The sequence below is a fragment of the Quercus lobata genome, chromosome 12, assembly GCF_001633185.2.
Source record: "Quercus lobata isolate SW786 chromosome 12, ValleyOak3.0 Primary Assembly, whole genome shotgun sequence".
Lineage (NCBI taxonomy): Eukaryota > Viridiplantae > Streptophyta > Magnoliopsida > Fagales > Fagaceae > Quercus > Quercus lobata.
This window is the reverse complement of record NC_044915.1, coordinates 16,285,228-16,296,765: the sequence shown is the minus strand read 5'-3', so window position 1 is coordinate 16,296,765 and position 11,538 is coordinate 16,285,228. Positions and strand designations below refer to the sequence as shown.

The window sequence follows — 11,538 nt, the reverse complement described above, 5'->3', positions numbered from 1 at the left end:
AAGCTCTTTAGCAAGGGAGTGTACCTTTAGGTTCCAAATGAGCCATCCTTAAAAAATGGGATGAAAGGAGGTTCCAATCCCAAAAAGGGGATAGTACAACCCTGTCAACGGGGCGTAAACGTTGACCACAAGAAAAACCTAGGAAATTGTTTATGTGATGGTATCAATATATATATATATATATATATATTATGATGGCTCACGTTGTAAAGATATTTTTCTTTTACATGAAATATTTAGTGGTAAATATTGATGAGTTATAAGTTATAAAATTGCTGTAAGAATTATTCATTGAAGGTTTGTTCTCACACCCCAATGTTAGTAAATTCCACTTATTGAGTTATCTCACTCCCCTTTATTTCCCATTACAGATACATTAAAAGGATTACTGGAGTAGAGATTCTTGGAAGATAGCTGTTACGAACTATTTTTGTAGAACTGATGATTTTTTTTTTATTATTTTATGGCATTAAACATTGTATTGGAGAATTATTTTGAGGATGTTTTGTATTTGGTGAATTAGAGCTCTGACTTTTGTGATGAGATTCAAGGTTGCTAGTTCTTTTATTTAATATTTTTATGGATTATTCAGATTAAATAGACTATTATTGCTTATGATTTTGGGGCGTTACAATAGTGATACTAATTTATTGAACCATGTATTAAATTAATTTTTATTTGTGTAAGTTTAGACTTCAAAGTGGTTACAAATTTAGAAAAATTGCAATAACGAGGTTCTATTGTTCTACTATGTCACAAAAAAGATTAAGTGAATTAGTAATATTATCAATTAAAAAAAATGATAGAAAAACTTAAATACAAAAATTTAATCAATAATTTTACATCTTAAAAAGTAAGAAAAATAAATTTTAAATAAAAAAATTCAATATATATATTATTTGATTAATATTTACCCTTAAAATTTTTGCCGACTTGTTGAGCCGGCCCTGTCCGTACTTAATTATGTTGGTTAACAAACCGACTTTAAAATCTCTAGACCATTCTTTTTACTACCAGCAAGTATTTTCCTCCCAAGCTTCTTGACTCTTCTTCCTTTTATCTCTATAGCAAAAAGTGGTATTTTGACCATACATTGTATGCAAATATGTAGTTAATATTTGTCTCGGCATGAATCACTAAAATAAATCCTATTGCATCTTTATGAAAGAAAATGGTCATACAAAGTCATAAAACGTGTGCCTCACATTTTACTCTTAACTCTAAACACATAAAAGCTAGATGTAAAAATGATTTTTAATTTTTCATATTTTGAAAAGGGGAAATAATAGTTGCAGGGATAACAACACAGTTCGTATACCATTCAAATTGTGGAGGTCAATTTGATTCCGTAACGTTTGCTCATGAACAATGGTGACCACTTGTTGAGGATTGGTAATAAGAAAAAAAGAAGTCACTTTATCGCAGGTACAAGAAAGCTTCTCGCCCGGAGGCCGTAGGGAGGGAGATACATTCCAGTTCCTTTTTTGGTTCTCTCTCTGAAACACACACAGAGATGGAAGTTTTAAGCTGTATACTCTATCTTTGCCTCAGCTTGACCATTATTCAAGCCCTCCATACCATTGCAAAAAGAAGCAAATCTATTCCCAAAAAGCTTCCTCCAGGACCAAAGCCTTTTCCAATCATTGGAAACCTCTTGGAACTTGGTGACAAACCTCACAAGTCTCTGGCCAAGCTTGCCATGACAAATGGACCCTTGATGAGCCTAAAATTAGGCCAGATAACCACAGTAGTCATTTCTTCAGCTACCATGGCCAAAGAAGTCCTCCAAACACATGACCAACTCCTTTCCAACCGTTCCATACCAGATGCAATCCGAGCCCACAAACAGCATGAGTTAGGGTTGCCTTGGATACCTGTTTCCTCACGTTGGAGAAACATTAGAAAAATATTTAACTCCCAATTATTCGCCCATAAGACACTCGATGCCAACCAAAACCTCCGGCGCAAGAAAGTACAAGAGCTGCTTGCTGACGTCCATAAAAGCTGCCTAACCAATGATGCAGTCGATATTGGTAGAGCAGCTTTCAAAACTACGCTTAATTTATTGTCCAACACTATTTGCTCTGTGGATTTGGCAGACCCGAATTCTGATATGGCAAGAGAGTTCAAGGAACTTGTATGGAATATCATGGAAGAGGTTGGAAAACCAAACTTGGCAGACTATTTTCCGGTGCTTAGGAAGGTTGATCCCCAAGGCATACGTCGCCGGATGACAATTTACTTTGGGAATATGATAGAACTCTTTGATAGCTTGATCAACAAACGGTTGCTGACAAGAAAAGAACCCGATTCAATCAGAAACATTGATATGTTAAATACCCTTCTTGACATTAGTGAAGAAAGCACAGGGGAGTTTGACAAAACTCAAATCGAACGTTTGTTCCTGGTGACAATTTTCTCCATATTCTTCTTCAATAATTTATAGATTGATTCATTTACGTACTTATTTTTTTGAATGAATTATTCATCTATGTACTTTTTATGAATCTGGTTTATGGTCTAATATGTTGTCTCACTTTGTTTAAATTTTTGTGGAATAGGACCTGTTTATTGCAGGTAATGATACAACGTCCGCTACATTAGAATGGACAATGGCAGAGCTGATTCACAACCCAGAGGTTCTATCAAAAGCCAAAGAAGAGCTCAATCAAATCATTGGCAAAGGAAACCAAGTAGAGGAATCTGATATTGCTCGTTTACCATACTTGCAAGCAATAGTCAAAGAAACCTTCCGGCTACACCCTCCAGTTCCACTGTTACTTCCCCGTAAAGCTGAGGCAGATGTAGAAATTCAGGGCTTTACAGTCCCAAAGGGTGCACAAGTGCTTGTAAATGCATGGGCTATAGGCAGGGACTCCAGCATATGGGAAAACCCAATCTCATTTAAGCCAGAGAGGTTCATGGGGTCAGAAATTGATGTCAAGGGACGGAATTTTGAGCTTATTCCGTTTGGTGGTGGGAGGAGAATATGTCCTGGATTGCCTTTGGCGATACGAATGTTACACTTGATGCTGGGTTCGCTTATTCATACCTTTGATTGGAAACTTGAAGATGGCTTTAAGCCTGAGGATATGTCCATGGAAGATAAGTTTGGTTTAACCTTACAGATGGCTCAACCCCTGCGAGCTATTCCTATCATGGTTTAACAAATAAACCCAGTTTGTTATGTTTGTATATTTTAATAAAAATATATAATTATTGTGTTCATAAGGTTGTTGTTACAAAATTTATTGCCGTATGAAATATTAAGAGTTTTTTAACTTAATGACATTATTTGATCTCCTTTTACGAGAAGAAGACAATTATCAAACTAAAAAGGTTTTTTATTTTATTTTTTTATTTTTTTTTAGAATTAATTTTTAGTATAAGCAGGGATTAAACTTCAAATCTTTTATTCAACCATTAGAAACTTTATCAATTGAGCTAACTGAAACCCACAACTAAAAAGAGTTAATTATACTACTTTATCCACTCATGGTTTGGATCGATTTAATGTTGACTATATGTGGTTTGCGTAATATATTATTTTGATCCTTAAACTTTATTAAAAATTTGTTTTTTGTCCCTAAACTTTAAAAAATAAAAAATTATCCTTAAATTTTGTAAAGAGTTTTTTTTTTAAATATTTTATTGACAAAATTCGGGATTTAAAAGAATTTTTTTTAATAGTTTAGAGACGAAAAACAAACTTTTAATAAAGTTTAACGATGAAAGAAACATTTTCAATAGTTTAGGGAAGAAAAAAAAATTCACTAATTTTAGGATAAAAAAATAATTTTTTAAAGTTTAGGGACAAAAAACAAATATTTGGAAAATTTTAAGGACCAAAATAGTATTTTACAAAAAAAAAAATTACAATAACAAATAAAAAGACATAAAAGACAATGAATCTACAAATCCTAGAGTACACAATCAATCTACTTGGTCAAATTTAAACAAGGCAAAATGGGCAAGTCTGGTTAGGTTTGGGTTAAGTTTTATAAATTAATGTTTGAATTTTATTTATTTATTTATTTGTTATTAGTGGCACATCAACTTGTAAAAATTATGCATAGTATCCTAACCTTATTTCTGAAGACTCCAAAAAAGAATCACATGCTAATGAACATAAATCCAATAATACTAGTGAAAGTTAATTAATTTTTAAAAACTTTATATATTTTTTTTTAAAAAAACAACTAATTTTTTATATTTTCTATAAAAAAAAAAAAAATCAATTTTTTTTAAAATAATCATTTAATAAATGTCTTAACGATTAATGGTCAACTCAAGCAATCCACGTACACAAACAGAGGGAATCGAAAATGGCGTCGCACATTCTTCAGGTATCCAGTTCCATGTCTCTACATCAACAGTTACGCACTCTCTCCAAAACACTATCCCTTCCCTCTCATCCTCACCGACTCAGATCCCTCTCTTCCAATTGCAAAATGTCGACCGAGACCGAGTCATCATCCCCTCTGACTCACTCCATCACCCTCCCGACTCAACTCGCTGAACCCGTCCAGATTGTCGCCGCACCTGGCATCTCCGACTTCCAATTCAGGTCTTTTCTTCTCTATTTACCTTTTTTTTTTTTTTTTTTATTTTTTTTTATATTTAATTAAGCTTGTTTTTCTTATTATTTGTATTTGAAAAAAAAAAAAAAAAAAAAAATCAAGAAAGTATTACTTTTTAGAAAGTTGTTTAAATTGCTATATATGAAGGATTTATATTTAAATCTTTACATTACCTTGGACTTACAACTGTTGAGAGAAAACCCATTTATTTGACAAAATTAGTTTTTGCAAAATTGCCAAATTGACCCCATTCCCCTTTTCTTTTCTTTTTTCTTTTTTTAAAAATTTTGCCAACAATGGGCCCATAGTTATTAATATATGGCGTTTGGTGTGATTTGATGTTGCAGGACTGCTATTAATTCCTCATTGTTCAAGCAGTGGTTAAAGAACTTGCAAACTGAAACTGGAATTTTAGCTAACAATGCTATGTCTCTTAAACGTGTACTTCTCCAGGTAGCTATTCTCAATTATATGTCTGTTTGTTTTTTTATGTATGTAAGTATTCTCATGAGTTCTGACCCAAATGGCACTTTCATCCTTCCACTAGAAATGGGTGGAGAGTGAAGTTGTGAATTCGAAACCCACTTGGTGTCTATGTAACTTACCAATTAAAAAAGAAAAAGAAAAAAGCATGCATGTATTCTAATTTGCAATACATTCTCGTGCTAGTTCTACTGAATAATAACCCAAGGATTTGTTATATCTTTTGATGCTTCCAATATGTCACTAAGATATACGATATATTCTGATGTTTTCTTGTTGGTTTTAGGGAGTAGATATGTTTGGAGAGCGTGTCGGGTTTCTCAAATTCAAAGCTGACATTGTTGATAAGGAAACAGGAAAAAAAGTATTTAAACATATCCATGCACTGCTTTTGAATCCTAATTATCTGGGTTCTTTTTCTTTAACTTAAATTTTAAATATTTAACTATCTTCAATTCGGCTCTTTGTGGGTTTTGTTTTGTTTTGTTTTTTTTTTTTTTTCTTCTTGTTTTATTACTTCAGGCTAATAGAATAGCCTTACTGGTGTTCAAGGGTCATTCTTGATTTATTTATTTTTGTAGCTAGATGAACCTGAGGCTTTGTATGTGTAACCTCAATAAATATACCTCATTTCTGGTGGCAATCTTCATGTGGTTCATCTAGTGCTATTATTCTCTTGTTTCTGTTCAAACTAAAATGTGATTAGGTTCCAGGTATCGTATTTGCACGAGGACCAGCTGTAGCCATATTGATCCTCTTGGAGTCAGAGGGTGAAACTTATGCTGTTCTTACTGAACAGGTAGGATTTTTTCCCCCTGCTGTATGTTGATGTTTATTATGAAGCTTTACATGAACGTTTTTTGAAAACACACACACACACACACACGTGTGTGTATATATATATATATATATATATTCTTTTATTATACATTAGGAATTGATTTAAGATAAGGACCCTAAGTTTACTTAACCCAGACCTTATTAAAAGTTCTCACATGTCTAAGGTTAGGGTCCCTGTTGGGAGGCTTAGTTTGGAATTGCCTGCTGGAATGTTGGATGATGACAAGGGTGATTTTGTTGGCACTGCAGCGCGGGAGGTCTCTCTCTCTCTCTCTCTCTCTCTCTCTCATGCACACACACATCTACTAGTTTAGCCAAGTTTTAATATGACTTTGATCTTCTGATTATGACAGGTTGAGGAGGAGACTGGAATACACTTAAATTTAGAAGACATGATTGATCTTACAGCTTTCCTTGAACCATCCACAGGATGCAGAGTCTTTCCATCTCCGGTATGTTGTCAATGGTCATTGTTTGGCTATATACCTTTTCATTGTTTCAAGTTTGGGTTGTGGAGTTAGTGCATGGAGAAACAAGGATTTAAAGATTTTTTTTGTTAGGAAAGTGTCATTGATGATTGGAGACTGTTAATAGCGTTAAATAATTCTTTAAGTTATTATTTTGTTGGCATTTTCAAGAATATAAGTCCAGGAGTCATTGCTTAAGAGAACTGTGAGCTCATAAAAGTTGGATCTAGAGATAACTAACAAGGAGACCATCAATTACACTTTTAATAATTCTATCAAGTCCTGATATAAGTTCAGAACTACTTGAGTAGGGGTAGTGTATGTAATGTTAATGAAAATCAAGTGCTTCCATTCTCAAATCATCTGGTTTAAGTGAGTTATTATTTGTACATCAACTCTATCTTGAATAATACATGAGTTTTTGAGTTGCATATATTTTGTTAAATATATAGAAACGAATGGTTCCTAGTTAGTATGATCTAGAGCAAGATATATATGTGTGTGTGTGTTTGTATATTATAACTTTCTCATAAGAAAATGATTGTTGGTAACATGTATCCGTTCAACCATCTCAAAACCTTGCAGCCCTGCGGGGAATTTTCTTTTCTGTGGTTCAGTTTATCATTTTCATTTACTTTTCCATGGTTAGGGTGGGTGTGATGAAGAAATTAGCCTCTTTTTGTACCGGGGGCACGTGGATAGAGAGATCATCACGCAGCTGCAAGGAAAAGAAACGGGTCTTCGTGACCATGGTGAACTCATTAAGGTCCGTGTGGTTTCATATAAAAATCTGTGGCGCATGACAGCTGATTCAAAGGTTCTGATGGCCATTGCTCTCTACGAAATGGCCATGAGAGAAGGGCTACTGCTTCAATCAAAAACCTAATCCACTAACATTTCTAAACACTAGAGGCTTTTGATGATGGGTTAGAACCCTCACCAAATTCTGTTTTATGGACTGATGGAAACTATTTATCCCAATTTCTGAATAAATTTGCTTTTTGGGAAAATAAGTTTTTTGAAGTTGGAATGCAGAAGAAAAAACTTGTTAATGAAAAAACAAGTTTGAGTGAAGAGAGAGAATGGGTGAGAAGAGAGGAGTGAAAAAGGGGATGTCTGGTTAAGGCCACCGCTGTGATAGTGGTGGCGAGTGGCGATGAGCAGTTTGGCATTGAAGGTCCGACTAGGTTTGGTAAGATTGAGGGACATCTGAGTTTAGTTTAGTTTAGATTTTTTTTTTTATTAATATTTATTTATTTATAGTTTAGGCCACGTGATAGTACGTGTGGCAGCATATGTGGCACATAAATAATTTTTTATTATCATTGTTAGCCATATCAGTGTTTTCCATTCACCACTTAATGATGATAATTATTTTGACACAATACCAAACTAAACTAATACATTTAAAAACATTAGGGATCATTTTGACATATGGGGAAATGTTAGGTACCAAAATGGTAATTTACCCTATTATTTTTTACTTTGAATTTTGGATTTGGTTTTTAATGTTGAGGGTTTTATGGGGTTTAATTGTAACTTGCTTAGATATTTCAATATTGATGAAATTCTTGAACCGTATTAAAGTAGTGCTCTTGTAATCATGAACAACGATACAATTTGAATAAGACTTTTGGGTTTTTTGTTTTTTCTCTATTTTTGCAACTTTTTTGTACATCAAATAAACAAAGATATATTGAGAATTTCTATTGACCGAATAACCTCTCTTTCCTTGACAAAAAGTTACGACACGAGCTGAAAGACAAAAGCCACCAGGTTTCATCAAATAACTTACATTATCCCTTAGCTAAAAGCCATCACTGCCGATTCTGACCCAAAACATTCAAACACACACACACCCTACATTGCCAAAGAAGCACACACAGGAAAAAAAACGCACATACACACCCTACATTGCCAAAGAAACTCTTCACTTTGATGAAATTCCTCCTTTTCTCTAAAAAATTCTTCAACAGTCATTGACCCTTAGATACAAAAGTTAAGCAATTGCATTTCTTTTTGGGCGGTGTTTGTTTTACATATAATGTGTCTTTATAACTTGAAAGCTTGACTTTAAATCATGTTTTTAGTTATAAATCACAGAATGTAAAACAAGTTTTTTTGCCTCTCATTTTAAAGCTAAGCTAATTAAAATTTCTGATGAATTTGTAACGAGAGAGAAGTCAAGTAGGGCTGCCTCTTCCAGTGAATCTACTTCTTTCATCGTTGCTATTACAAACTGTAAATGTTAAGGTGGCACTGAACTAACAGTGACTGTTGGATTGGAATAGGATTCAGCTAGATGTATATCAATACATGTCAAGCAAACATGCAATTCGAAACAAAATGAGCTACACAAGAGGATCTAGGATTGTCCTTTCTAACTTTCTTTCTTTTCTTTTTTTGATGCATTTCCTTATCATTAACTCAACGGCCAAAACTTCTAGCTATAAAAGGAAGTGATAACTCTAGCTACCAGCTTGTCCCTGACTCTCTCAAGCTCTCTCCAGAGGTCCACATTACTAGCATGAAGAACTTCAGTCTCATCTATCCTGTTATGAGTGCAATTCTAAAAACCCCACCACCTGAAACCAATATCCCATCAACAACTTCAAACCCCAAGCCACATCACCCCTCAATACAACAGACTATGCGAGATCTAGATTGGCATTGTAAACCTTTCAATAAACTCTATGTACTCTGGCAGGATCACTGTACCCCAAGCCACTCGTTGTACCCCAAGCCACTTGAAATCGGGGAGCTCACACGGTGTTAGGAGCATTATGTGTTGTTGATGATGGCATGAGAAATGAGGGTGCTTGGGCAGCATTGGGCCAATCACGTGACTTCATGTTTTCTCAACACACTTATGACTCCTCATGCCTAACTAGTAATGCTCCTAAGGGCTCTTTGAGGGGGACCTGCCCAATCTCCCTAGTCGAGTTGGATCAATGAGCAATGATGAGGGGCAGCATGTGGAGGTACCTTGCTCCACATGATGCCCCCAAGGCCATGACAGAGGAGGGCCATTGTGGGCAGAGATGGTTTTGATGATGGGCAGCAGCAGGTGGTGCTAACCCTATGTGGTGGTGCATGGCATTGGTAACTTAGTTGCTAGTTTCTTGTGTGTGGGCTTGGTGGCTTGAGTGCAAGGCAGGGCTAGGCTACTGTGATGACTAAATGTTGCGTGCAAGGTATTGGGCTAGAGGGGGCTGGCTAAATGCATGGACAAGTGCTAGTAGGCTAATGACAATTACTTTGTGTACTACATGTAGGCATGTTGTGTGGGCTGTAGTGCTGATGGGAGACCTTGAGTATAGGCCAAGCCTCTCCAAAACTTGTGGGAACATATTGTGTGGGCTGTTGGAGGATGGGTAGAGGCCCCATGGTCTGTTGAGACATGGGTTATGCATGTGCAGCATGTGCGATGACAATTATTAAGTAGTTTCTAAGAAATTCCTAACTTTCTTGATGAACAGACCTGCTGTGTAGTGGTTGGAAACGTGAAGAGCAAGCTAAGACAACATCAGTTGAAGGTGTCCTAAATCAGAACACAAGGGGCAGATTATCCAAGACCCAAGTAGTTACTAGCCAATAACTGTCATAGCAATTAATTTTGTGTATTTAACCCTAAGGTTGTTGGGGGTGTCAACAGTAGAGTGTATTTGGCCTTGGAAAAATTCTGTGTAATTCTCTAGGCTTGTAAAAGGGTTTTCTTTGTACTTGAGATTAAGTAATAAAGGTTAGGGGTGGGTTCCCTATAAATATTGTGTGTGCTGTGTGTTAAAACGTCTATATTTAATTTGTTCTAAATGTTATTGCAGTGTGTATATGGTGTTGGCTGAGACTAAGTCAGGGACTTAAGGCCATCACAGGTAGAAAATTTGAGTGAAAAATTGACCTTGTGACAATTGGTATCAGAGCCTAGCTACAATGTCTTCGGATACCAAGGTAAGGCTGATTGTCTTGGAGAACACACTTGAAGTTCCTACAGAGGGAGAACAACTTTCTGTATGTGACAGATTGGATGCATTGTCTGTAGAAACTGTTGTGATACGGAATGAGAATTTTGATCAGAGGGATGTTGTGTTGATTCGTGTTGAAGAGTTGGCTATTGCACTAGATGCCCAGGACAATGCAGCAAGAGAGACCCAAAGCCAACTTAAGATAGAAATTTCCTTATTAAAGAGGGCAATGCGTGGCTTGCCTAGAGAGGGGGAAGTGGCCACCAAAGTAAAGGTGCCTAAACCAAAGCCCTTTAATGGTGCTAGGAGTGCCAAGGATTTGGAGAGTTTCATTTGGGACATGGAGCAGTACTTCAAGGCTACAAAGGTGCCGGATCAAGAGATGGTAACCATTATTAGCATGTATCTTTTAGGGGATGCCAAGTTATGGTGGAGAACCCGTGTGGAAGATGATGCAGATGCTGGTAAAGGCAAAATTGACTCATGGGAAGCCTTAAAGAAAGAGTTGAAGGACCAATTCTTGCCTACCAACACTGCATGGGTTGCAAGAGACTCTTTGAAGAAATTGAAGCAAACTGGTACAGTGAGAGAATATGTCAAGACATTTAGTTCTTTGATGCTGGATGTCAAGAACATGTCAAAGGAAGATAAGTTGTTCAATTTCATGTCTGGCTTGCAACCTTGGGCATAGTTGGAGTTAAAGAGGTAGGCAGTGCATGATCTGCCTGCTGCTATGTCTGTTACAGATGCTTTAGTGGACTACAAGTTCAATAAGCCCAATGGGGATGATGAAAAACTTAAGTCTAAGGACAAAGGCAAAGACAAGTAGAAGAAAGATGGTGAGAAGAACAATGATAAGTAGAAGAAAAATTGGGGTAACAAGAGCAAATGAGAGAGTTCTACCTCTCAACAAAGCAAAGAACAACCTAAGTTAAATGCGGGCTGCTTCATATGCAATGACCTTCATCAAGCAAGAGACTGCCTTAAGCGTGAGGAACTTAATGCAATGGTTGCTGAAGATGAAAGGGGGCAGTCTGATAAAGAAGTTCCCAGCAGGGTAAACCCCTTACAATTGTTGAATGCCCTTAGTGTGAGAGGTAATCCTAAGGGGTTGTCTTATGTGCAAGTAGAGATGAATGGGAATGGGACTGAAGCAATGCTTGATACTGGTGCTACCCACAATTTTATTGATGAAAGTATAGT

The 11,538-nt window shown here is 36.0% G+C and overlaps 2 protein-coding genes across 3 annotated transcripts; both read left to right on the top strand.

Annotated features, from left to right (window-relative positions):
• The first annotated feature begins 1,257 nt into the window (after positions 1–1,257).
• Positions 1,258–3,284, top strand: LOC115971183 (geraniol 8-hydroxylase-like). Its single transcript, XM_031090925.1, has 2 exons — positions 1,258–2,407; positions 2,562–3,284. The coding sequence occupies exons 1-2, from the start codon at positions 1,514–1,516 to the stop codon at positions 3,165–3,167; spliced, it is 1,500 nt and encodes a 499-aa protein (XP_030946785.1). The 5' UTR covers positions 1,258–1,513; the 3' UTR covers positions 3,168–3,284.
• Positions 3,285–4,279: 995 nt separating this feature from the next.
• Positions 4,280–7,383, top strand: LOC115971182 (nudix hydrolase 14, chloroplastic-like). 2 transcript variants are annotated; one of them, XM_031090923.1, is made up of 7 exons: positions 4,280–4,567; positions 4,928–5,033; positions 5,350–5,427; positions 5,770–5,862; positions 6,068–6,160; positions 6,257–6,355; positions 7,020–7,383. In XM_031090923.1, the coding sequence occupies exons 1-7, from the start codon at positions 4,326–4,328 to the stop codon at positions 7,254–7,256; spliced, it is 948 nt and encodes a 315-aa protein (XP_030946783.1). In that variant the 5' UTR covers positions 4,280–4,325; the 3' UTR covers positions 7,257–7,383. The 2 variants fall into 2 exon arrangements, with proteins under 2 accessions (XP_030946783.1, XP_030946784.1); XM_031090924.1 differs by lacking the exon at positions 5,350–5,427.
• Positions 7,384–11,538: the final 4,155 nt, after the last annotated feature.